At 40.8% G+C, this 27,678-nt stretch overlaps 1 protein-coding gene across 2 annotated transcripts in view; it reads right to left on the bottom strand.

Moving 5' to 3' along the window:
• Positions 1 to 27,678, bottom strand: part of FGD6 (FYVE, RhoGEF and PH domain containing 6) — a 103,281-nt gene that overhangs the window by 13,954 nt on the left and 61,649 nt on the right. For both annotated transcript variants that reach the window (XM_005910266.3, XM_070370895.1), the window contains exons 6-14: positions 24,823 to 24,974; positions 23,054 to 23,210; positions 21,822 to 21,909; positions 7,096 to 7,146; positions 3,507 to 3,565; positions 3,352 to 3,423; positions 2,590 to 2,658; positions 1,969 to 2,052; positions 1,164 to 1,243 (exon numbers count right to left, since the gene is read on the bottom strand). In XM_005910266.3, coding sequence (XP_005910328.2) covers positions 1,164 to 1,243; positions 1,969 to 2,052; positions 2,590 to 2,658; positions 3,352 to 3,423; positions 3,507 to 3,565; positions 7,096 to 7,146; positions 21,822 to 21,909; positions 23,054 to 23,210; positions 24,823 to 24,974 — 812 coding nt within the window. The remainder of the gene's footprint in view (positions 1 to 1,163; positions 1,244 to 1,968; positions 2,053 to 2,589; positions 2,659 to 3,351; positions 3,424 to 3,506; positions 3,566 to 7,095; positions 7,147 to 21,821; positions 21,910 to 23,053; positions 23,211 to 24,822; positions 24,975 to 27,678) is intronic.

Below are 27,678 nucleotides of genomic sequence, written 5' to 3'. Positions count from 1 at the left end.
ATGGACACAGGCAATATTAGAACAGTTAAAAGAATGAATTTTAGTGTCAGATCCAAATTTCAGCTCCACTGGCTCTGCTACTTAATAGCTGGTTGACTTTTTTCACCATAAAATGGGTATAATAGTAGTAACTCACCTAAAAATTTATTGTGAAGATTTAATGAATTAATACACAGAAAGTACTCAAGACAGTCCCAAGTACAAAGTAAGCACCATGTAAGGGTTTGCTGCTATTTTGATTACATCAAAGGTGAAGTCTGAGAGCCACCCAGACTTGTTATCCAGATCTGGCAGTAGAGCAAGCTAGAGCTGTTGGTGTCTTTCCCTTCACCAGTCAAATCCTGCCAGACAGCCACTCCTGGCACTTAGCCAAACCTGAATAATGTACCTGTATGAGTCATACAGTTTCAGGTTTCCTCAGCACTTAATTTACATTATGGTCATATATTTCGCTGTACACACAAATCACTGTAGGTTTCTATTGGAGGCAAAGTGGTATTATAGTAACAACAGATTTAAAACCAAAAAAAGTTCTATTCATATCCTGACTTTGCCAGCAATGCAGCCTTAAGAAAACAATTCAATTTTTCTGTAACTTGGTCTTCCTCACTTTTATGACACCTACCTCAATAGATTTGTTATGACCTTGGAATGTTATACAAAACTTCCTTGTAAAATATAAAGTGCTAGATGTTTTAAGAACATTCCATATCACTGTAAAAGGATTTGAAATACCCACTTCAAAAACAATGATTGGCAAAGCACTTTTTAGCATTATTACTCCATTCAGAGGAACATTTTAATATTTGTGCTTCTAGCATACTACTGCATCAGCTCTCAGACATTCTCCCTACATGGTAAATCAAGAGTAAACTGCATGGGGGACTCCCTTGATGGTCCAGTGGCTAATACTCCTCGTTCCTAATGCTGAGAGGCTGGGATCTGGTTCCTCTGGTAAGGGAACTAGATCCCACATGCCGCAATTAAGACCTGGCGCAGTCAAATAAATTAATAAATTTAAAAAAGAAAAAGTAAACTGCATGGTATTAGGAGAGAAAAGAAGGGGGGAAAATAAGTCTAGTTGTTAACCTTAATGTGAAAAACGTTGCAGGTATCTGAGCCTGTAACACTGGCAAATGTTTATACGTATTTGTAAAATGTACCTGGCTGAGAGGATGAAGGAACGTTCTACACTTTCGATCTTAAGTTCATTTTGATATGCTTCTTGGGTGGGTTTTCTGACCTGGAAGAAAGCAAAACGAACTGAGCAGACATCTCCTATGGAAAACCTCATCTCTGACGTGCAGTTAAAACTGCCCAGCGCTCTCCCTCATATGCTCTATGCTCCAGATGAATGTAAACACCCACATACTCAAAGGCCCAACTTTCCCATCTTCAGGCCTTTGCTCACACTATTCCCTCTACCAAGAATGCCTTTCCCCACATCTCAGTGTGGCCAGATGTGACCCACTCTGTTAAGATTCTTGGCTCTTCCTCCAGAAAGACTTCCTCATGTCTCCCTCTTTTCTCACTGCCAACTATCCCTCCACCATGTCCCATGAAAAGCTACATGTTCTTTATTTTCTGAGCTCCCACAAATTTTGTGCCTTTATAGTGATTATTTATTACCATCTATTTTATAGGTGTTGACATGCAGTGTATTTGCTTCCCCACTAGTTGCTAAACTCATGGGGGTTTAGAGCAAAGGTGGAGACAAAAGAATCCTGTTTCAATTCATCTTTGTATTTTTCACTAAGTCATTAACATGTTTTGTTTATAGCAGTTCTCAGGAAATATCTTGTAACTAAATTAATATATGAGGGAAAAAATGAATAAGTGAACACATGAACAGCAACGCATGGAGACAGAAGAGAGAAGGATTATGAGAAAATGATCATTGTAGGGATTTTTCTCTAAATACATCTGGGTTAAAAAAATATATATATATCTTCTAACAGACGCACAGACCTTCATTCCAGCCAAAGATAGCATGTTGTTCAGTTTGTACATCCCAGACTGCACTGGTGTTGTATACAACAGGGCATCATTAAACTGAAAGTAGAAACATTTCATAGGACAAAGTAAAGCAAGAAATTTTATCTACAAAGATACTGATAAGACACAGGAATAAAGGAACAAAATTACCTCTTTGCTTCAAACTCTCTCAATAAAATCCTTAGATTCTGCTTATAAAATCAGAACCACCTAGAATGTTCTATTATAATATTACTAGAAGGCAACTTCTGGAAAATGCGCTGTCTTTCCGAGTTCTATAAGAAATTTGACATTTTCTGAATTCTAAATCCCACTAAGGAACTATAATCTGCCAGAACAAAACACCGACAGAATCAATTTTTCCAAATCAGACATGAAACAAACTAGATTCAAAAAGGAAGTAAATTTCTAGTTATGCACCATACAAGACTTTGTTTCCTATACTTGACATGCAAATAAGCACTCCAGACAATCAAAGATCCCACTAAAACTGCTATTTGAACATGCCAAGCTTATCTGGCCTGAACAAAGGTCTCCTTTCACTAAGCAATTACCCCTGCCTTGGGTTCAACAGCAACACACATGGCCACTTACCAGGAAAAACATTCGGGGCTGCATGACTTTCCGAGACAGCTTCATCAGAATTCCTTCTTTGAGAAAAACCTGATTCATCCAAACGAACACCCATTTAGTACCATCACAACTACAATATATGTATACACGTAATTTCCTTTTCAACCTTCTTTACCCAGATGTTTTGTGTGAAGGCTGGGTAGCATAGTTTCCTTGTGGCTTTTTACAGCCATGGTTTCTTTTAAAACCCTTACAGTCATTTAGGAATTGGATAAGCCAGCAGAATTCTATAAAGCCAATATTGACCCCAGGGGTACCATGGGGTCTAAAATGTAACTGACTGAGTGTGTACTTTATCCCCAGGCTGAGCCAACATCCTGACAATTGCACTTTGTAAATTTCCTGAATTCATTCCCTCAGCCACTTTTGTGCTCCAAGAAGAGCATCAAAACATCAATAATGTTCCCCTCCTCTCAAAATTCACTCTTACATTAAAGATTTGAAATGAAATTGTCTTTAAAGCTGTGTGAGGTCAGCTATATTACACAATAAAACGATCCTATTTAATCAGATACTCTGTGGGGTCCATTGCCATTCTCCTAATTGAATTGGACTTCTTGTTACAGTGACTTAAATCATGCATGTTTTTAAAGGATAGAATGAATGCAGTTAATCCAGATTGGGTCACTGAAGACTAACAATAACAAAAAACCTATTTTCATAACTCAAATGAAAACTAAATCCATTGTATTAAGCTTGTAAAGGGCAATCTAAAACACTTACCCGTCCAGGCTGAACTATTTCATGGTGTCCATTTAAGCTGTACTGAATTTGCATAAGTTTCTGGAAGTTGTCCTATAGAAAGAGAATGCAGAGCATATGAAGGCATAAGCTCCCAGGTACAACAGTACAACAGCCACTGAAATGAAGATACTTACTCCTTGCTTCATGGTGTCATTGGCGTGGTTGGCTACCTCTATAACAACAGCAAGGGCATCTAAAATACGTAGGAACAGAAGGGGCATTTGATCACTATCATTACCAATGAAATGCAACATCGAGCAACTCCAGGTAACAAGACGGCTAGTGGAGGAGCTCAGTTAACTGTGCGTGGGCAGAAATACACATGGTGAAGTTCGAGGAGAGCAAAACCAAGGACAAACAGGCAAAAACAGTACTTAGGAAAAGAAATGAGCCAAAGACAGACTCTGAAGACACATTAGAGGGAATTCCCTGGCAGTCCAATGGTTAGGACTTCCATCGCAGGGAGTATGGGTTCAACCTCTGATCAGGGAGCCAAGACCCAATAACCGTGCAGTCTGGCCAAAAACAAAAAAGACACATTATAGACCATGCATATCAACAGTAGGAAGTCAGGATTGTTTTGCGCTGAGATTTGTGCTCTTGGAGACTACAAGGATACGAATAGGATTTAACTGGAAGCTGAGGACCATTCCAGGATAAACTGCCTTGACAGACAAGGATCCTGGGATAGGAAACCAGAATTATGAGAACCTTGAATTTAAGAAGGTCAGGGCTTAGCTGTCTTCTCTTAGTCTGACCCCAAAAGGGAAAAAAGCCACGTGGAAGCATACTGTATCTTAGGAAATTACACACATTATTTTGTGAGTTGGGTTACTGAGCCTCACCTGTGTTTTATTCTTTTTATTAACTTCTTGCCTTTATCAAATGTTTCTGAACGTCTGTCTTACCATCTTCATTATACATATAAAGGAAAAAGTGTCCCTTGTCTCGTTTTGGGCCATGGCTGTTCTCAGCAGTATTCCCCTAGGGAATGCCTGAATATGTGTAAGAACTTTTGTTTGTCACAATGATGGGAAGGCCCACTGGCCTTTAGCGGGAAGGAGCCAGGGATGTTAAATATCCTGCAGTGCTAATTAGCAATCCCCACAAAGAAAGCTATCCCAAATGACAGCAGCACTTTCACAGAGAGAAACTGGTAGAGTGTTAAAGAGGGAAGCATACTCTCCTGAGCCTGGTGTGGCAGTGACAGTAATTATCAATGAAAGGAATAGATACATATATTTTTTAATCAATTTCTGGAAAGGGTTTGAGGTTTTTTTTGGACCAGCTACTATACCTACTGGGATTCCCCGATGGCTCAGATGGTAAGAATCTGCCGGTAATGAAGGAGATCCAAGTTTGATCCATGGATTGGAAAGATCCCCTGGAGACGGAAATGGCTACACACTCCAGTATTCTTGCCTGGAGAGTTCCATGGACAGAGGAGGCTGCTGGGCTACAGTCCACAGGGTCGCAAAGAGTTAGACATGACTGAGGGACTAACTATACCTTCCAAGGGATACTCTTTCTGGTATCGACCCTGGAGGTTTCTGTAGCCTTTAAATATATTATTGGACTTTCCTGGCAGTACAGTGGATAAGAATCCACCTGCTAATGCAGGGAACGTGGGTTCGATCCCTATCTGGGAAGATTCCACATGCCGCAAAGCAACTAAGCCTGTGTGCCACCACTACTGAGCCCATGTATTGCAGCTACTGAGGCCTGCGCACCTAGAGCCTGTGCTCTGCCACAAGAGCAGCCACCACGATGAGTGGCCTGCTCACCGCAACGAAGAGGAGCTCTGCTCACTGCAACTAGAGAAAACCCACTCACAGCAACGACGACCCAGTGCAACCAAAAATAAATGTGTTATCATCACCTTTATCCAAGGAAAGCAGTATCTTCTTGTACAGATTCCAACCACATATCGGAATGTACTGCAGTTGGCACTTATCATGGAAGATATCAAGAGGTGAGCCTGGACACATTCCCTGCTTTCTGACCTGCTTGACCTCCCAGTGGACAGGGACAAAGGCTTGAAGATTTAATGAATGGATGAAGTACTAAAGCTGCTGCTATTTGGTCACCTGGCCTCCAGGCTCTGACTTCTCCCACCCATTCTGCAACCCTACTTTTCCCATGTCACCCCTTTACAAGGCCCCTGTGTGACTCTTCCTTAACTTTTCTGCTCACCTTCCAAAGCTATATTACCAACAGTCTCATTCTCTCTCGCCCTTGGGCAGTCTCATCACTGCACTGCACTGCCTCTGGCCATACAGTACATGTCACCATTCACTGCCTATTCTAAGCCATGTCTTTGCTGAACTGTGTAATTTCCTTTAAACAAGCTCCTTAATCTCTGCCCTGCCTCTGTTTTACTGGCAAAACGGAGCTAACGATGCACTTTCTTTGAAGGCAGAAGCCCTGGGACAGATGTTTTCTTGAGGCCTGCTCTGTTAAACTCTGTCTAAAATATTTATCTTTGTGATGTCCATTCTTCCTCTCGTCCACCATCTCCAGTCATTCATCTCTGGTTCCGCTTTCCTCTAAGTAGAACTCTGCCTCTTCAATTCTCACGCTTTGTTCCCTCTTTCAAATGATTCTATGCTGCTCAGCGCATTCTTACTTTAAAGCTATCTGCTTTGTTCTTTACCTGAAGGGTATCACAGACGTCCTTCTTCAACTAAACTATGTTCACCAAAGACAAGAAGCATGTTCTATCCCCCACTCCAATCTTTTCCTTTAAAAAAGCACCCTTTAAAGCATAACCCTTGTGAAAGAAGATGTTAGAGAAAAAGAAGTAAAATGATTAATAGAATGAATAAGAATCTCTACAAAATGGGTTAAAGACCTTTCAGCTTTGTAATCTGATAATGTAAAGGAGGATGCACAAGAATGTGATCAAAATTCATAAGATGAACGTAGTGGAGATGGATTTGTCTAGGGTGTTTCTGTAGATTGGAACCAGGGATATACCTATGACATTCAAAAGAGGTAGTTTGGGAGTAAACAGAAAAAAAACTACTATCCCAAATGGAATTAAATCCTTGTGTGTGTGTGTGAAACAGAGAGAGAGAGGGAGAGAGACAGACATACTTGCATGCACATGCGCGCGCACGCATGCGCACACACACACACACAGTGGATTATCCCATGAATATCAGTGAATCCCTTGTACTGTACTAGACTATTTCCGATAAGTACTATTGGGGTAAGGAGTGGAAGGATGGCAAACCTAATGCCCATCTTTAAACAGTCCCAGAATAATAGATTATTTTAGATCTTACCTCTAATTTGTATTGTTTGGTCACTTCATGGACTCATGATTTTAAAGCCTGAAAGGATGCTGCAGATCAACTGGTTCAATCTCTGCCTTCGAAAGCTGGTGGACATTTACTGAAGGTGAACGCACCCTGGCACAGACAGACTGAGCCCAGGAGGACGACGCTTCCTGATCACACACTGTGCTGGGACCACCCTCTCAGGAGGCTGGCTCCCATGGCTGCCTGACCATGGGCATCTTTGGGCCCTATAATTTCACCTGCTTCCAGGCCACTAACACTTTATCTAGTTCTATCTTCATCTGCCCAAAACAGAGTTTAAAAAGGCTTGTTATGAATAAAACACAGTTTTGTATATGGGTTTTGTTACATTTTTACTTTCTAGGTCCAAATGAATGTAACATAAAAACTTCTAACACATAAGACCACAGAAATCATTTACCTTGAGTGTCTCTGTAATCTCCAGAGTCTTCTAAGAGATTTTTCAAATAATCTAGAAAAGGTGAAAAAAATACATATATAGTATTTAGTACAATAAAGCACTAAGGAAAAAAAAATTAGTCAGCCTTATTAGTCAGACCAATAAGTCAGCCTTATTGGTTAGTATACACATTCATTCTGGTTGTGCTAACTTTCTAAAAATGGAAGAATAAAGCCCTGGGGTCAATTTGAAATCAGGACACAGAATCAGAGCTAAGAAAGAGCCTACAGGTTGCACTGGTGATTTTAGAGATGAGTAACCGGGCTACTGAGGACACGTCTCACCCGAGTAATCCCACCTCTTTGTGGCAGAGCCAGGATCAGAATCCAGGTCTCCAGATGACCAGCTCAACACTTTTACTCCAACACACAGTAAATACCTTAATCCCAAGATCAGATGTACGTCTACTTCCAAAATTCAAGCATTAATAAATTGAATGCCTAAGGGACTCAGATTCATCAATCTTAAGAGTCTAATAATGCCCAGAATACATACCCAAAAAATGCAATATGTGTGTCTAGACCAGTGGTTCTCAAACGGGGGCAACTTTGCCCCACACCCACCTCCCAAGACATTTGAAAACGACTGAAGATATTTCTGATGATCACAACTGGGTGAACGGGGACACCACTGGCATTGAGGGGTTAGAGGCCAGAGATGCTGCTTAACATCTGCCAAATGTCGCAGGATCGTCCTAATGTCAACATTAGGGCGTTGTCAACAGGGCTGCAGTGAAGAAACCCTGGTCCAGATGGTCTGTAAATGAGCGACATGGTACACAGCAGCTCTTGCAACACAAAATAAATTAAGGCAATAGGTTATATTTAATAAGTCTTTAACACCAAGGAATATTGCTGGATTTCAAAGTGACACTTCCAGTTGAGAAATGCTGAACGACTTAACTACCAAATTAAAACAAATCCCATTTGCTGTAATTTCAAGACCCCACTACATGGTCCCTGTTGACTGTTCTGATTTTCTTTCTTGCTACTGCCTTACACCAGCCCTTTGTTCTTATTAAAATTTGATTCTACACAATTTATTAAACACTTCCTATGTGTTCCCTGGCTCTATACTTTTTGTCTTTAATGCACCCTTCTTCTGAATCCTTTCTCTGTCTCTGCATATAAAAATTCTACTCATAATTCATCAAGGCTCATCTCAAATTCCTCCTCCCCTACCAAACTTTCCATTTGAAAGAAATATTCTTTCCCTTTGAATAATATATAACACAGCAGTTACTCACTGTATGCCTTCTATCATTTTTTTTTTCATTAGATTCAAGGCTCCTTGTGGGCAGGGCCTGCCCACATCTGATACCATCTTTCTCTCATACCACTTAGCCAGAGACGTGGCATACAAGGGACAAGAAATACTTAATGATTTTTTTTTTTCAAGATTTTTTTCATATAGGATTTTGTCTTAGTGGGTAAAAGGCAGTGAAAGCTAAAATCAATCCTAATTCCTGTGGGAGCTTAGAAATGGAAAGAGGAAAGGCATATTAAAAGACTGAATGCATTTTATCAGATCCAGTCTCCACTAGGAGATACCGTAGATGACATTAAGCCTCTCTGAGCCACAGCACAGGTTCTATCTTGCCAGAGACCATCACACCACTTGCGCTCCCCAGGTGGCGCTAGTGGTAACGAACACGCCTGCCAATGCAGGAGACCTAAGAGATGCAGTTTCGATCCCTGGGTCAGGAAGATCTCCTGGAGGAGGGCATGGTAACCCACTCCACTGGCCTGGAGAATCCCATGAACAGAGGAGCCTGGCAGGCTACAGTCCATGGGGTTGCAAAGAGTCAGACACGACTGAAGTGAGTTAGTACCATGCAATCTCCACTTAGCAATATTATGGAACAAATATAATTTCATCCCATGGATTTATGAAGTCATGCTCAAAAAGGCACAAAGAGAAACTTGGATATTGGTGCCAGCTTTTCAAACTTAATAGATGACATAAACATACACACCCAGCTGTTGAAACTATACGTCTTTGAGACACTGATCTAAGAACCTGTGAGTCTAGACATGCACACTGTAACTACCCAGCCCTGGCAGTGAGTCACCGTGAGATACTGTGGAGACAGCACTAAGCTTCTGTGAGCCACAGCAGAAGTTCTATCTCACCAGAGGCCATCACAAGCAATTTAGATCCCAAACTAATCCGAACACACATTGGAGAGCATTCTTCCAATCAAATAAGAAAGTCTCCAAAACTAACAAAATATATTGACCGTACACTGTACTTAGCCTCATCCAGGGATGAAAAATGAATTTAATCTCACTCTGACCCCATCAGAATGCATTCCCTGTATAAGTCATCTTTTGTGAATTCAAATATTTAATGTTTCCATGAGAGTGACAGGGTTAGGAAGAAAAACATACTCTTTTAAGCTACATCATTAGTCAAAAGGGATGTTCCTTTAAGCCTGGGGGAGCAGAAGAGCACATGAACGAAAGCAGATTTACCTAAGCATCAGATTCACAGCAAGTTCCTATTTTGTCTTTGATTCTTATTCTTTAATACAGAAACATATCTATGCAAACTGAGACATTTCTCTAAACCAAAAGCGGTCACTGGAGGTTGTCCGTATTAGGAAATCCTGACCTCAGAATCACTATGCTGAGCCTGATAAGTTTCTGAGTTGCATTTTCTTCCCTTGTACTCAAGTTCAGCTACTGCTCGCCAACCTAAACTTTTAGGAACAAAGTGGAAAGACACAAATTGGCTGGGCAAAAACCCCACCATGAAGCTGTTGCAAAATCATACTATTAATCAAGAAGATAATGGGGTTAGGTTTACTTTCCTTGCCAATTAAAAAAAAAAAAAAAAACTTAAAATTCACCTTTCAAAATTCAGCTTTCCAGAAGTGAATTTTAGAATTTCAACTTTCTAATGTATTCATCTGTATTTTCAGGTTATCTCATTGCAGTACATCTTCCTTTTGAGAACTTTTACCTTTTCTAGGAAGACCCAACCATGAGCCCCTCAGTTAAGAATCACTCCATGCCTTAACTACAGAATGAGCAGGAGACTGATCACCCTCTGAGTCAGATGGAAGGAGCAATGAAATCACCAGCTGTCCCAGTGACTGTCATAAGCCAGGTGAAACACAGGAAGGGAGACCAGACAGACACGCCTGCATTGGTCATGTGGAATTGTTCACTACATATCATTTAGGTCCTAGTATCCTGCTGGCCACCTGATACGAATAACTGACTCATTTGAAAAGACCCTGATGCTGGGAAAGATTGAAGGCGGGAGGAGAAGGGGACAACAGAAGATGAGATGGTTGGATGGCATCACCGACTCGATGGACATGAATTTGAGCAAGCTCCAGGTGTTGGTGGACAGGGAAGCCTGGTGTGTTGCAGTCCGTGGAGTTGGACACGACTGAGCAACTGAACTGAACTGATCCCGCTGGTGATCATTTTAAAAAATGAGAACACAGGAGTCATTTCGATTTGCCATGTTAGATTTATAGTATTCCATGTCTTTCCTGTTTTCAACAAACGAAGCAAAGAATTTTTCAAAACTTCAGTAATAAAAATGCCTCAAATGCTATTGAAGTTATTTATGTCAAAGAAAAACAGGCTGGTGAGGTCTGCATGGGCACCACAAAATGTACTTTCTGGCCACCAGGTGGCACCCTTGATTAATAAAGGTTAATTAATCCCCATAATCACCATCATCCAACAGTAGCAGCACAAAACTAATTTAGCATGTGCAGCCTCAAGGATTAAGCAAGTGAATTTCGTCCTCATATATCAGGACATAGTCTTTCATGTTCTCATAAAAGAATGAGAACCTAAAAAACACCATATCTTGTTAGAGCTCTAAGTGTTCAATACATGAACTCCTAGTAAGCCTTACCATTTCTTGATTGCCTCATCAATGAATAAGCAACTTAAAGCAGAAAACTATTCAGAGGTATAGTAACCATTTCCTAAAGAAGAGTCATCTGTGAGAATCGGGGACTTTTTAATTCAACAGCACCCAGTCAGATTCCTGGACGCTTTGCTCAGAAACGGTTGATGGCAAAGAACAGAGGAAATGAGCATATACAAAGAGTAGCGTTCCAAAGTTGAGCGTTTCAAATTTGAGAACATGGTTCTATGGTGTCAGGTATCCCTTTAAACACAAATGCTAAACTATGGATTGCAGGAGGACCAGGAGCCTGATTATTTACTCTTATATTACCAGCATCTAATAGAATATGCATTAAAATTGCATATTCAGCAAATGTTTCCTGAATTTATGATGGACTAAATGACATTCCATGTCCAGTTCTAATTGTTGCTTCCTGACCTGCATATAGGTTTCTCAAGAGGCAGGTCAGGTGGTCTGGTATTCCCATCTCTTTCAGGATTTTCCACAGTTTATTGTGATCCACACAGTCAAAGGCTTTGGCATAGTCAATAAAGCAGAAATAGATGTTATTCTGGAACTCTCTTGCTTTTCCGATGATCCAGCAGATGTTGGCAATTTGATCTCTGGTTCCTCTGCCTCTTCTAAAACCAGCTTGAACATCTGGAAGTTCACGGTTCACATATTACTGAAGCCTGGCTTGGAGAATTTTGAGCATTACTTTACTAGCATGTGAGATGAGTGCAACTGTGCAGTAGTTTGAGCATTCTTTGGCATTGGCTTTCTTTGGGATTGGAATGAAAACTGACCTTATATGCAGAGTACATCATGAGAAACGCTGGGCTCGAAGAAGCACAAGCTGGAATCAAGATTTCCCGGAGAAATATCAATAACCTCAGATATGCAGATGACACCACCCTTATGGCAGAAAGTGAAGAGGAACTAAAAAGCCTCTTGATGAAAGTGAAAGAGGAGAGTGAAAAAGTTGGCTTAAAGCTCAACATTCAGAAAACAAAGATCATGGCATCCGGTCCCATCACTTCATGGGAAATAGATGGGGAAACAGTGGAAACCGTGTCAGACTTTATTTTTGGGGGCTCCAAAATCACTGCAGATGGTGACTGCAGCCATGAAATTAAAAGATGCTTACTCCTTGGAAGGAAAGTTGTGACCAACCTAGATAGCATATTCAAAAGCAAGACATTACTTTGCCAACAAAGGTTCGTCCAGTCAAGGCTATGGTTTTTCCTGTGGTCATGTATGGATGTGAGAGTTGGACTGTGAAGAAGGCTGAGAGCCGAAGAAAGCTGTACCAGAACATTGGGGGTGGGGGGCGGGGAATGAAAAGGAAAAGATTCTGGGTCTATACAGTAAAAGCCTTAACTTATTTCTAGGACAAACGAATAAAAGAAGTTACCTCATGCAAAGAGTTGACTCATTGGAAAAGACTCTGATGCTGGGAGGGATTGGGGGCAGGAGGAGAAGGGGACAACAGAGGATGAGATGGCTGGATGGCATCACCGACTCGATGGACGTGAGTTTGAGTAGACTCCGGGAGTTGGTGATGGACAGGGAGGCCTGGCGTGCTGCGATTCATGGGGTCGCAAAGAGTCAGACATGACTGAGCAACTGAACTGAACTGAAGACATTCACTTAGGGGTTACCACTTTTGCTCCATATTTTATTAAGCAGCTGAGATGATGCTCGGAGGGTCTGATTAATTAAAAAGTGCTCCAGTCTTTGCTCTAATTTTCCTGCTTCTCAAATATGGAGAACTCAGTTGGGAACCCTTCTCAGTTCAGTATGTGGTCCAGAGCTCCCTAAGTTAGTAAAGTGACCTTTCCAGGCTCTCAGGCTCACCAATTCATGTTCTAAGAAAGCTGACAATGCCTTTCTGTGAATTAAAAAGACCATTTATTTCTCAGGACTTCCTCCAAAGTCCAGTGCTTCCTAATGCAGGAGCTATGGTTTGCTCCCTGCTCAGGGAACTAAGATCCCACATGCCTCATGGCACAGCCAAAAAGTTTTAAAAAAAAATTAAAAAGTCCAATTCTCCTGGGCTGATGCAGTCCTTCACCAGGGCACCCAATAAGGTGAGCAGAGTGAAGGCTGGACTTGGAACTCGGCAGGGAGCCCATCAGGACATAGCCACTTGAGGCAACACTGGCCTATCTTAAGACTTTGATCAGTCTGTTCCAGAGGGGCATGCCCAAAGAACTCACAAACCAAACCTGATGCCAGGCTCATCGTAGGGCAAAATTTTAGAGCAGGTCTTATAATGGACAGACTCTCCCTTCAGTTCCTTTTTAGCAGGACAGGTTGGCTTGGCATATCCAGAAGGCCCTTAGAGGAATCAACCCCAGATGGAAATCTCCCAACAAATGTAAACATCCATTATTTTTACTTCATTGAGATTGCTTTTCTTCTTGGATAACATTTTCCAAGCATTAAGGCTGCCAGTTTACCAAGTGAGAATCTCACATATACAGAAATGGCTTCGTTGAGGCCAAGGCCCACTTAAAGAACCTCTTATTCATATTTGGTCCCCACCAACCCAGTTATCAACGAATTGCAGTTGCAAATAAAGTATTTTGAATTGCAACAGAACTAGAGCTGAGCTAATTACAATAGGAATTTTGAATGTTATGACCCTCCCATTTCTCAAGGATGGAGCTGCCTTATATCAAGGGCTTTGGATTCCTTAGAGACGAAATTCTTTGGCTGGTGTCCAGGACAGCCCTGCCTTTCATCATGTTTTGCTCTAGAGAAAATGTTAGAATGATTTCAGATGTAGAAAATTAGCCCATGGTTTTCAAACAAACACTTGCTAGGCAGAGGTTTTAATTTTCAGAAGCAAAGTTTCAATATTCAGTGGGGATTTTTAAAAGTCATGCATTAATCTGATTCTGATCTTTTGTCATATCTGCTTATTAGCCTGTTCACAACTCAAATTTATAGCTTCAGAACACTACGGCAGATGTAACAGATGTTTTCAATATCCCATTTTTCTATCAAAATGGGAAATCCTGGATTTCTAAAACCTAGAGGGAGTTAATGTCATCCTGGACTAAAGGCCAAGATTACACGAAAAGTAATATAATATGTTGTTAAAGTTACTTATAATATAACATAAATATCTTGAACAAGATCAAAGAAACTACCTGATCTGAATTTAATCAAAGTTCAAAGGATTGGTTCCTCTGCCACATACAGAAATGGAAAAAAATACTTCAGAGGAATTTTTAAATTACACTTTTCATTATATTTTCTTCACTAGGATCCCCAATGATTCACCTTGTTTCAACACCAATGTAGTAACTTTCCACAAATAAAAGGTTTTTTACTGAAACTTTTATAGTGCATATAACAAAATAGAGACATCCCCCCCACAAATAAAACCCCAAATCCTAACAACAGCAGCAAAAACAAACAACCTGAAAGGATACATGATAGTCATCCCTGAATGGTAGAAGATGAAAAGGGACTTTTTTTTGGTATTATGTAACATACTTTTCATACACACAAAAGTGAAAGAAAGTGAAAGTCACTCAGTCATGTCCGATTCTTTGTGACCCCATGGACTATACAGTCCATGGAATTCTCCAGGCCAGAATACTGGAGTGGGTAGCCTTTCCTTCCTCCAGGGGATCTTCCCAAGCAAGGGATCAAACCCAGGTCTCCCGCATTGCAGGCAGATTCTTTACCAGTGAGCCACAAGGGGAGCCCAGAAGCGCACTTGTCCCACAGAGCCAGCCAGGAAAGGTTCCTTCCAAAAAGAGAAGGTGATGCTTACAAAAATAAATCCTCAGGATCTTCTCACTCAAACAAATGACCAGATCAATATAAATTCTAGGCAAGAAGAGGAAGAGCTGGGAGGGAACCTGAGGGGTTGGGTGCGGTTCCCAAAGAACAGGACTGTAAGCTCCATAAGGGCAGGGACCACCACTGTGTTGTACATACAGGTGCCCAGCTCAGTGCCAGCCATGTGAATACTGCTTGAATGAGAAAGTGGTCGATGAATGGAGGAGAAAATCTGCCCTTGACAGTCAGGTTTGAGGAGAGAGTCAGATAATGAATGCAGCTAGAGCAAAGGAAAGTAAGGCTTGCACAATTCTTCAGTTACAAAGAGCATGTTTAATAGTTGTGGTCTTTATACTCTGGACCAATAATTTTTTTTTCTAAAGTAAGATTTAACTTTTTAGAGCAGTTTTACATTTACCGCTAATCTGAGGAGAAGATATGAAGACTTCCTACATATCCCCCGCGCTCACACATGCTTAGTCTCCCCCATCATCAACACACCCCATCAGAGTGGCGCATATGGTACAATGGAGGAACCTACACTGATACACCATAACTGCCTCAAATCCACAGTTTCCATTACAGTTCATTCTTGACTTTGGATAAATGTGTAATGACATGTATCCCTCATTGTGGTAGGATAAGTAAGTTTTCAACTTTCCTAAAAAGCAAAATAAAAGTATGTCTGCGAAATGACAGAAAATATATACAGCTATCCCTCGTTATCTGTGGGAGATTTAGTTCCAGCACTCTGCTCAGATACCAAAATCTGGATGCTCAATTCGCTTATATAAGAGGGTACAGTACAGTCAGCCCTCCCTGTGTGTGGGTTGTGAGTCTGCAGATACCGGAGGCCAACTGCAGAGTCTCTGCTCCCAGTTCCTGGCCCAAGGTTCCCCAAATCTTTACAATCTTCTAAATGACAGAAGCAGCAGGAGCATCTTTTGTCCTAATATCTGGATTCCCTGGTGGCTCAGATGGTAAAGAGTCTGCCTCCAATGTGGGAGACTCGGGTTTGATTCCTGGGTGGGATGATCCACTGGAGAAGGAAATGGCAACCCACGCCAGTATTCTTGCCTGGGAAATCCCATGGACAGAAGACCCTGGCAGGCTACAGTCTATGGGGTCACAGAGAGTCAGACACACCTGAGCAACTTCCCTTTCTTTCTGTTCTTTGACTTTAGTTCTGACAAAAATGGGCTTGCCAGGACATGCTAGTGGTAAAGAACTCCCTGTCAATGCAGGAGACATAAGAAACATGGGTTCGATCCCTGGGTCTGGAAGATCCCCTGGAGGAGGGCAAGGCAACCTACTCCCATTCTTGCCTGGAGAATTCCATGGACAGAGGAGCCTGGCAGGCTACAGTCCATAGGGTCACAAAGAGCTGGACATGACTGAAGTGACTTAGTGCTTGCACACACAAGCATGCACGTGCGCACACACACCACCCCCTCCCCCTGCCCCCAGAGCTGCCTTGGGATTTCCTAGGTGACAACAAGTATCTTTTGTTGTAACAAGGTGACTCTTAGTGGGCTCCTAAATGGGGATGGGTCACCAGAAAGATCAAACCATGACTGAAACTTTCAGCACCACTCTCCATCCTCCAGGAAGGGGAGAGGGACTAGAAGTGGAGTTAATGATGGGCCATGCCTCCGTGATGAAGCCTCCATAAAAATACCAGAGGACAGGATTTGGTGGGGTTCCAGGGAGCTGGAGTACCCAGAGAGGGCATGGGAGTTCCAACCCACATACTTAGCCCTGAGTATCTCTTCCATATGAAGCTCGTTTTTATGCTTTATCATACCGTTTTACAATAAACCAGTAAATGTAAATAGGTGTTCCCCTGAACTCTGTGAGCCATTCTAGCAAATTTTCAAACCTAAGGAGAAAGTCATGGGAACCCAGATTTACAGTCCATCAGTCAGAAATAGAGGTTGCAGCCCAAGACTTGTGAATGGCACCTGAAGTTTGGAAGGATCAGAGCCCACTATCTCTAGGCAGATAGTGTCAGAACTGAATTAAATAACAGCAGCAGTCTTCAACCTTTTTGGCACCAGGAACCGATTTTGTGGAAGATAATTTTCCCATGGACCAGGGGTGGGGGGATGGTTTCGGGATGATTCAAGTGCATTAAATTTATTGTGCATTTCACTTCTATTATTATTACATCAGCTCCACCTCAGATTATCAAGTGTTAGATGCCAGAGGTTGGGGACCCCTGAATTACAGGACACCAAGCTGGTGCTGAAGAGAATTGCTTGGTATAGGGGAAAAAAGCCCATATATCTGGTGTTAGTAGTGTTGAGTGTGGTGGTGTGAGAGCCAACGGGAGACACAGGAGGAGTGTGTTTTTTCCCAAGGTCTTCTTGGAAGGGGGCCTGATAAGAACACCATGACCAGTAGGAAGATACTGCCATAACTTGGCATGACTTTAGAAAGATCTGGCCTGAATCATAAAAAGGGAAATGGAAAGAGCAGGAAGCAGAGCAGAGGAAAACTAGTCAGCAAATCCTACGACGGAGGCAAGATGAGGAAAGGGAAGCATTTCAGTCCTTTCCCACAGGTTTGTTTCTGGATAACCGGAAGACTTGTTTTTACTCTTAAAAGCAATTTATCGATCCATCCATCCAACAAATGTTCACTGGCACTACCATATAGGAATTCTCAACCTCATAAAAAGGAACACTGCTTATTTCTCTGAGCCCTTTCAGTTTATTGAGTCCCTGTTATGTTCCAGAATCTATGCAGGCACTGACTTAGGATAAAAAAGATAGTCTCTACCCTGAACTGATGAGGAGGTAGAAAATAACAATTAATGTTGTTTCTTCAGCAGCATCTGCGCGCTTAAAAAAAACCACTCCCTCACTGTTGCTTCAAGATCCCCCTTTGTCCTAACTCCAAACAGGGTTTGGGCACCACACAGACATAAAGATCTGGCCAGATCCACTGGTCTTAAGTGGCCAAAATAAAGGCAGAATTTACAAGTTTCTCTTCTTAAATTAAGTCACTTTATTTTCCTACTTAAAAAAAAAAAAATCTAATCTTAAGCATTTCATTACACAATAGACATTTTCTTGGATCCTATTTTGAGTTGAGCTTAAAAAAACATCAAGAATTTACTTGGAAATTTTACTACAATGAAGGAAGGGAGAGCCTAAAAAAATAACCACTAAAAACCCAAATTAGGTTCTGAAGAAAACACTGCATGACAACAGGCTGGTTGTTTGAATAGGAGGCAGGACTGCTGTATCCAGGGATTTCCAGTTACCTCTCTCTAGAAGAATTCCAAAAGAAACCATCTTATCTGCACTCCATCCCTGCATTTCTCAATCTTCCCTTCCCCAGAAGCCAAAGTGGGCACAAATCTACTTACACCAAGCCGGGCAGGAATCCTTCCCTTTCTCTGCCCAATAAATCAAAGTTGTCAGGAGTTGTCTCAAATAGTCTCACTCTTTCTTTCTGTGCCCCTGGCATTTCTAAAATGGAAATAAAAGTACTTCCCTCATAGGGTTGTTGGGAGGATTAAATCATTGAGTTTGTTTATCCAAAGATGAGGATCCAGCTAATTCACACATCTGAATTGATGCTAACCTAAGACCTGAAGTCCAACTTCTAAAAAATCTAAATGCATAGACAGGGGCACTTTGATAACTAAAGCAGAAATATCTTGCAAGGAAAAGAAAAATCAGAACATGACAAAAAGGAGTATTGGAAAGTCAGAGTTTTAAGTAAAAAGACATATAAAACAAACTGTTGGCATCAATTCCCATATGTCCTAGGATTATATGATCATAGATTCTTCAGTTAATACTATTTGTGTTGCTGGGGCAGGACATTTCACCTCTCTGGAGAAGAGAACATCCCTGAAATTCTCTCTCTCAATATTGTTCTTTAGGCTAAAGATATTTTGGTTAAAAGGATGCTTTAAATGTAGCTTAAAATCAACAAAAATTATTTCCTAAATAGCTTTCAAGTGATCCCAAACTGACCCAGATACATTGGGTACCCTAAATTATGAATTATTAATTAAAGACTTACTCGTCAGGACTTCCTGGAGGCCCAGAGGTTAAGAATCCGCCTGCCGGTGCAGAGGATATAGGTTTGATCCCTAGTCTGGGAAAATCCCATATGCTGCACAGGAAATAATCTGTGTGCCACAACTACTGAGTTGCACTCTAGAGCCCGTGCTCCACAACAAGAGAAGCCACTGCGATGAGAAGCCCTGCATCTCAACAAGGAGTAGCCACTACTTGGCACAGCTAGAGAGAGCTCGTGGACAGCAACGAGGCCCAGAGAAGCCACAAAACAACAACAACTCACTCACTGACCTCAAGGGGTTTATAATCAAACTAAGGAATCAATATTCAAGTCATACAAATATTAGCAAATAAACAAGACACCAAATAAATCTTTACTAAGTCACACTGCACTGATACGAAGGATCAAGGAGAACTGAAGTAATCCGAGATGGCTTTGGAGGGATGGGGGACTCAGGTCAGGGGGGAGGAAGGGAAGAATCTGAATCAATGGAAGAAAAGGCACAGAATGAATATGAAGTCTTTGCTTTACAAAGTCTATGTTCTTTCTTTAACTTTAGTCCTGACTTTGCAACCTTGAACAAGTCATTTACCTTTCAATAAATCCACAATTATTAAGAGTCTACTATATATAAAGTATTGTACATCATTTAAATAATGTAGATTTTCCAAGTTAAGAAATGGGGGGGGGGGCTTTAAGATTAAAGAAAACACAGCTCAAAACTAACTCCAATCTCATATCATCTTGGTTATAAAACAATGAAACAAGTGAAACCTGTTCTCTTAAAGAGAATTTTTAAAACTTACTGTTGCTATTTCACCATTCATCAATTAAAATCAAACCCAGCATGAAACCTACATTAAACACATGTGTAACTTTTACTTGGATCAGTCATAGTGAGGGAAAAAAATATTTTTACATGAAAATTTCAGAACCTTGCTCCATTCTTCTCCCATTTGAAAACCATAGTTGTCTTTTGCCACTAAAAACAGTACTTAATTCAACAGCTGTAGAAATAGCCTGAGCCCTTCAATAGCTCATTTATGATAAAGCACTGAATTTATCTAGCAAAAACACAACACAGGCATGGGCACTTCCTTTTGCCCTGTGTATTCCAAATCTCTGCCAACTGCAGAGGAAAGAAAGTACAGATGGACAGGATATCCTGAAATTATTTGGTTTGCCTTATGTCAGTCCAGAGAGAAATCCAGTGCCTGATTCACAGCAAGAAATTCAAATTAAGTAGAAATATCTAGGGTAGCCAGTCCTGGGGCTGAAGGCAGGCATTCCTCACCAGTGGTTCACCAGGGAAGCTTGGAAGGATGGCTTTGCCTAAAGGGAAATCAAGAAATCTTGGCTTTCCAGAATTCACTTCCCTCATTCCATTAAGCTCTTGGCTTAAGAGAAAGTGATTAAGGATAAAAGCATGCATGCCATTTCTTAAGAACACTAACAGGAACCAAGTACCTCAAAACCTATTACATAAAATTTCAACTGACTGAATTTAGAGTTGTGGAGGCATTTGAATATTCTTGTGTATTTGGACACAATTCCTTTAAAACAAATTTTTTTTTGGTATGCAGGATCTTAGTTCCCAGACCAGGGATTGAACCTGTACCCCCTGCATTGGAAGAAGGGAGTTTTAACCACAGACATACAGAGAAGTTCTAGAAACAACTCTTAATGGTACTATATATATATTAAGGTATTGCACATCCAATACATTTCCATAAATACCACAGAGGACCTAGTAGTATGTGTTTGATACTATGCTTGGTACTGAGACTATATTGGCTTTTTTGTAATGCCAAACAACTTAATATGTGAAATATGCATAGCTATGGTGAAGATTTAAAGAGCCAATGAATATAAAGTCCTGAGCCTCCATTCAAATCATAGCTTTCTTTTCCTTCTTCTTTTTTAAATGATTACATTGGTAAACAAGACACGCAGCCCGGTAATCTTGAAGCTGTAGAAGATACAGACAATGGCCTGACATAGTGACAGTGATGATGATGATGATAAGGATCTAATAATAGGAGTTAATACTTATTTAGACTTTACTATGAGCAAGGCTTGTGGCTCAGATGGTAAAGTGTCTGCCTGCAGTGTGGGAGAGCCGGGTTCAATCCCTGGGTTGGGAAGATCCCCTGGTGAAGGAAATGGCAACCCACTCTAGTACTCTTGCCTGGAAAACTCCATGAAAATTCCTGGAAAATTCCAGGAGCCTGGTGGGTTACAGTCCATGGGGTCGCAAAGAATCGGACACGACTGAGCAACTTCACTTTCACTATGAGCAAGGCATTACTCTAAGCACATAGCTCATCAATCAATCCTTATAATAACCCTCTGAAGTAAGTGACTAGGGCCATGGTGAAAAACAAAGTGCTTTAAGTGGCTCAGTTGTGTCTGACTCTTCGTGAACCCATGGACTGTAACCTGCCAGGCTCCTCTGTCCATGGAATTCTCCAGGCAAGAATACTCAACTGGGCAGCCATTCCCTTCTCTAGGGGATCTTCATAACCCAGGGATCAAACCCAAGTCTCCTGCATAGTAGGAGATTTACCATCTGAGCCACCAGGTAAGCCCCAGGGTCATGGTAGTTGATATTCAAATATGTGGGAATGATCCTCTAAACCTCATTCTTGAGTCGCTGGAAAAGCACCTTCTAGGAATTAGTAATATTAAGCAGGTAAAATGACCCAAGGTTTTGGGGCTGGGACAGTAAAAGAAGTTCTGAGCAAAACAAATTAACATGTAGAAATGCCCAGAGCAGAGAATGCACATGGATGATCGAAGAACTGGAAGAAGCTCAGTTCTGGTGATGTCTATGTGAGGCCACCAGCAATGTATAAATTCCTTGTTAGGAAAAGCAGCTACTGGATAGACAGAAAAACAGAAGTGTTCTCAGGAAAGGCAGGGTGTCCTCAGTGTGACAGGAGTTCCTTGGTTGGCAATCTGCCAGAGAAGCCCACCTGTTAGCAGCAGCCTGTACTGGGGAATCCTCTGAACCGGCTTGAGCAGGTAGTGCTTGAGGGCCAGATTAGCACAGCGTGGGCTCATCTGAAAGGAAAGGCATCCAAAGTAAACACGAACATTTTCCTCTGAAGCAAGAGACCCAGACTCAGGTGCTCGGGAAGCCAAGTTTTAAATAGCCAGCAACTCCGGGAGGGGGTTCATGGAGATACTCCCTTTATTTTAAGGCACAACTCATACACTGAGAGGGAGACCAGAGCTGACTCATCATGGAGCCCACCCTCTCTTGCAGATAGGTCTTCGAAATCACTGACTCGTGAGGAAATTCACAGCCCAGAAATAAAACTACTGGGAACTGGATTCAAATAAACATCAGAGCCTGTTGTCAATATACTCATAATAACAACAGTTGGTACTGGGGAGAAGGCAGAAATTCAAGACAACCTGAAAAACAGCCTTGCTAAACAAACCTCTTATAAGCCTGAAGAATGTAAACTTTCTCAGATGAACGGCTACAAAGGACAGCCCCAAATCACATTGTCTATGGAAACATTTGATTCTGGAACCCTTTTGACTTGACCATGAGGACATTTGATTCTGCCTTTAAAGTTGTTTTCTGTAGTATGTATAACAGATACTGGTGCCCAATTCTGAGCCCCACCTCCAATCTCCATAACAGGTATTAACTGGGAAAATGTCCCCGCATCCTAAGATGTCCTGGGGTTCTTACACAGCTCAAGTGAGAAGGGAAGAGTTTTTTCAAATTTGTTCAGAGGGTTCTATTTGTTTCTAAATATATACCTCCAGGGTCTGGTATGCAGGATAATTATGAAAGCATAATGATAATGCATGTTAAGAAAGCATCTGTTGTGCAAGCATCCTTAGACATTGGACGGTTAACTTTCCCCGGTCTTGTGTTTTTTTTTGGTGCCAAGGCAACAGAACAACTCACTGGACAGTGATGAGAACCTGGGCCACAGCTATATATATATATATCTATATATCTATCACACTTCCATTCTTAACAGCATGAAGACTTCAGAAGAAAGGAAAAGAGGGAAGAAAAGTTGACACATAATTTTAAAGTTTAATTACCATACAAATCAGAAGAAATAAGCAATATCTTAATACTTCTAAAACTTTTCTAGTTTGGTATAAATGGAATTTACTGATAGTTTTAGCTTCAAAACAGAGAAAGTGGTAGCAAAACAGAGGATGGTAGCAAAAATACCTCAAATTCTCTAACAACAGCAGCAAAACCTGGGTTTTTCTTGCACTGCTCATCCAACAAAGCTATATTCTTATCAAATTCTTTGATGTATGTGGAATACATTTTTAGATATGGTCCCTTCTTTACAAAGATATCAGCAATTCTTTGTTGTTCCGTCCTAAGGAGTGAGAAGGGATAGACAAGAAAAAGAGTCATTACAGGATCCAAAATATATCCACTGATAAGCAGAGTCCCATTTCCAAGCCATCTGTTTATCCTTTTTTCCTCTTCTTATAAGATATATCCCCTAATGCCCACTCTTTCCCATTTCGATTGTCATCATTATATTTTGCCTGGACTCTGCCAGTTCTGACTGGTCTGCTAGTCCTGACTGGTCTTTCCTGCTTCTGTACAGCCAGAGACTTTAGAAAATTCAGATGAATTTCTAAGATAATTTTTTGTAAGACGAATGATAAAGTACGGACAGGGAAATTCTTTGTAATTACATTTTATTTTAGCATGCCTTTAAAAGAGAGCTTTTAGTCACTCCTCAGTCCTTAAACTGTGTAATTATAGTTTTAATCACTCCTTAGCCCTTAAACTGTGTAAGTATAAATTTTATACTTAGGCCGTAGTGAAGTATTAATCACTATTTAGCATATTTTCCCAACATGTAGAGGCAAGATATTTCCAAAACAGGCAGAGGTTATTTTCCTGGATTATATATAAATAAAACTTAGAGGGAAATTTTTTTATCATCAAAGTAGGTGATACACAATGTTGTTCTAATAATTTGGTGGTTACCCATGAACTTCAACAGTAAATCCAACCCCCTAAACCAAACTCACCACACATTTCCAAAGATGTCACCAAACTTTCTATTACTGTCTAAATATCATAATACTGTCTAAATATCATAACGGGCTTCCCTGGTGGCTTAGATGGCAAAAAGAATCTGCCTGCAATGTGGGAGACTGGGGTTTGATCCCTGAGTCGAGAAGACCCCCTGGAGAAGGAAATGGCAACCCACTCCAGTATTCTTGGCTGGAGAATTCTGGTGGGCTACAGTCCACAGGGTCACAAAGAGTCGGATAGGACTGAACGACTAACACTCAAATACGGGTAGTGGCAGTCAACCTTTGGTATTGTTTTCCGGTTGTGAAATCTACAGCACCTACAATAATGTCATATATGTGTAAATTTCCTAAACCAAACAGAAAAATCTCCCTATTCTCTCAGTTAACAGCCTCCTTTAGGAAATGCAGTTTCCTCTTTTTGAGGTTCCAAAAAGAGAGATATTTAAAAATGTTTCCAACGTGAATATATCAACTAAACTCTCCTCCCAGTCTCAAAAATCTTGGATTATCAAAGGGCACCTATAGAAAGTTAAATTGGCCAAATATAGGCCCTTCTTGCTTTTGAGACAACATTACTAAAGAATTAAAAAATGTAGTGTACTGAGCTGAGTGCACCAGTGAATTCTGGCCATCTAACGTGATCAATCTAGGGGACTTCCCTGGCAGTCCAATGGTTAAGACTACAAGCCTCCACTATGCAGGGGGCACAGGTTCAATCCCCAGTCGGGGAAATAAGATCCTGCATGATGTGCTGTGTGGTCAAAAATAAATAAATAAATAAAGTGATCAATCTACAGGTAATTCTTACGCCAAGAAAATTCAACATATTGAATAAACACAATGTAAGGAACAACAAGTCTTTGTCACGTGCAGGTCCCTTCTGCCTTTATCTAAAATTAGAAACTCTGGGAAAGCGGGTCGGCCCATTTTTACCAGTTTGACATTCTTTCCTCCAGCTCCTTCAGGAGATCCCGATTGAGCTCATACAGCTGAGGCAAGTAGTACAGGATCTGGTTTAGGATCCGGTCCTCAATCACTGGTTTCCCAAGTTGCCTGGAAGCATGGGCTACTGCATCCCGGAAATCCTGTTACAGTTCAGAGGAGGAAAAACAATGTACACACACATACCACTTAATATAATGAAAAGCTTTTCCCCCAGTCACTCCCTTTACCACAATATGAACTGCAAACTATATTTCCCATGTAGAGTTCAAATTGAAAGCACCCACTTCCTCTTACCCCACTTACTTGGATAAGAAAGTACACATACATGCATACACACATACACACACACACACACACCCCCAGTGGCTGGAGTGGATGTTTGGTTTTTAAACAGAACATGATATTTCTCTTAAATCTTTTGGTTTGATCTCCAAACTTAGCAATTATATTAAGGAGATATCTGCAAATTATACCGGAACTCTTAAGTAGTCCTCAAAATTATTCTAATACTGCTATATGGACAAAATCCATTTATTTAAAAGTTCCCAGAAGATCTTAATTAATTTTACATTGGGAGCATCCTTTTGTCCACTTTCAGTAATTATTTGCTAACTGCTGGAACATTCTAACTGAGGCATTTAGAGGGTGATACATTCTTGATAATCAGAGAATATTGGATGTAAGCCCTTGTTCCTATTCTACTGTATTTCATTGAGCTAGCTCCATTTTACTCATCTGTTAAATGGGTTGTAAGACTTTAATTAGATACTACACACAAAGCTTTCTGCAATGTATTTGGCACACAGACGCAACAAAACATTTTAACTCTGGACTTGAAACTCTCTCTTCCCTCTATCCAACCTCCCCATAAATTCACCAGAATTTATAGAAATTAAAAATTTTTCTCATCACACATTCTTTTTCCTTGACTTTTCCCTATAATAAGACTATTTATACCATGTTTTAAGACAGGTCCACCCTACCCCACCCTCTCTCTCCAGAGAACTTGGAAAGGGTGAGGCTGGAGATGGTACCTGGCCAGAATTCAATATATTTTGAGGCGTACCCTCAGGGGATAAGACAGACAATAGCAAACTGTATCACAGTCCTGAGGATTCAAAAAAAGATTGTTCCTTCTTAGAAAGGAATTTAATTAAAAACCTTAAGGCAAAGGTTGGGTAAAACAGAGTCTTTACTAGGCTTTATCTTTTTTCTCCTTTCTAACTGCTTCCCTTCAGGAATTCACTGGGCAAATCAAAAATCAAAACAAAGACCCTGATTTCTACCCTGATCCCTTTTAATAGCTACCCCATACATACACACACTAACCATTAGTATCAGTATTTCTTGAGCTTCTTGTGAAGGACAACAAACTCATATCTAATTTGAAAGTAAATAAAAGCTACCAGAGTAATGAAAATAAAAACAACAGTAAACAAATGGAACGTAATTAAACTTAAAAAGTTTCTGCAAAGCAAAGGAAACCATAAACAAAAGGAAAAAACAATCCACAGAATGGGAAAAATATCTGCAAATAAAGTGACCTACAAAGAATTAATCTCCAAAATATACAACTAGCTCATGCAGCTCTATGTCAATAAAAACAAACAATCCAATCAAAAAATGTACAGAAGATCTAAATAGGTATTTCTCCAAAGAAGACATACAGATATCCAAGAGGCTCATGAAAAAATGCTCAACATAACCAATGACCAGAAAAATGCAAATCGAAACTACAGTGAAGTATTACCTCATACTTTATTTTATTGGACTCCAAAATCACTGCAGATGGTGACTGAAGCCATGAAATTAAAAGATGCTTGCTCTCTGGAAGAAAAGCTATGACCAACCCAGATAGCATATTAAAAAGCAGAGACATTACTTTGCCAACAAAAGTCTGTCTAGTCAAAGATATAGTTTTTCCAGTGGTCATGTATGGATGTGAGAGTTGGACTATAAAGAAAGCTGAGTGCAGAAGAATTGATGCTTTTGAACTGTGGTGTTGGAGAAGACTCTTGAGAGTCCCTTGGACTGCAAGGAGATCCAACCAGTCCATCCTGAAGGAAATGAGTCCTGAATATTCATTGAAAGGACTGATGCGGAAGCTCAAACTCCAAAACTTTGGTCACCTGATGTGCAGAACTGACTCACTGGAAAGGACCCAGATGCCGGGAAAGATTGAAGGCGGGAGGAGAAGGGGACGACAGAGGATGAGATGGCTGGATGGCATCACCGACTGAATGGACATGAGTTTGAGTAAGCTCTGGGAGTTGGTGATGGACAGGGAGGCCTGGCGTGCTGCAGTCCATGGGGTTGCAAAAAGTCAGACACAACTGAGTGACTGAACTGAATCACCTTATACAGGTCAGGATGGCATCATCAAAATATCTACAAATAATAAATGCTAGAGAGTCTGTGGAGAAAAGGGAACCCTCCTACACTGTGGGTGGGAATGTAAATTGGTACAGCTACGAGGGAAACAGTATGGACGCTCCTTAAAATACTAAAAACAGAACTACCGTACGATCCAGTAATCCCATTCTTGGGCATCCATCAGGAGAAAATCATACTTCAAAAGGATACATGCAAATGTTTATTGCAGCACTATTTGCAATAGTCAAGAAATGGAGGGGACTTCCCTAGTAGTCAAGTGGTTAAGATCCTTGTTTCCACTGCAGAAAGCAAGAGTTCAACCCCTGCTTGAGGAACCAGATTTTGTGATTCTGCATGTCACCCCATACAACCAAAGGGAAAAAAAAGAAAAAAATGACTCCTCTTCTAAGGTATATTTTAGACAAGTCAAATGCTATGCTCAACAAGTGCTAATAAACCCTTCACTTAGTG

Source organism: Bos mutus, chromosome 5 (genome assembly GCF_027580195.1).
Source record: "Bos mutus isolate GX-2022 chromosome 5, NWIPB_WYAK_1.1, whole genome shotgun sequence".
NCBI classification, from domain to species: domain Eukaryota; kingdom Metazoa; phylum Chordata; class Mammalia; order Artiodactyla; family Bovidae; genus Bos; species Bos mutus.
The sequence above is the reverse complement of the archived record's forward strand: the minus strand, read 5'-3'. Positions and strand labels throughout refer to the sequence as shown.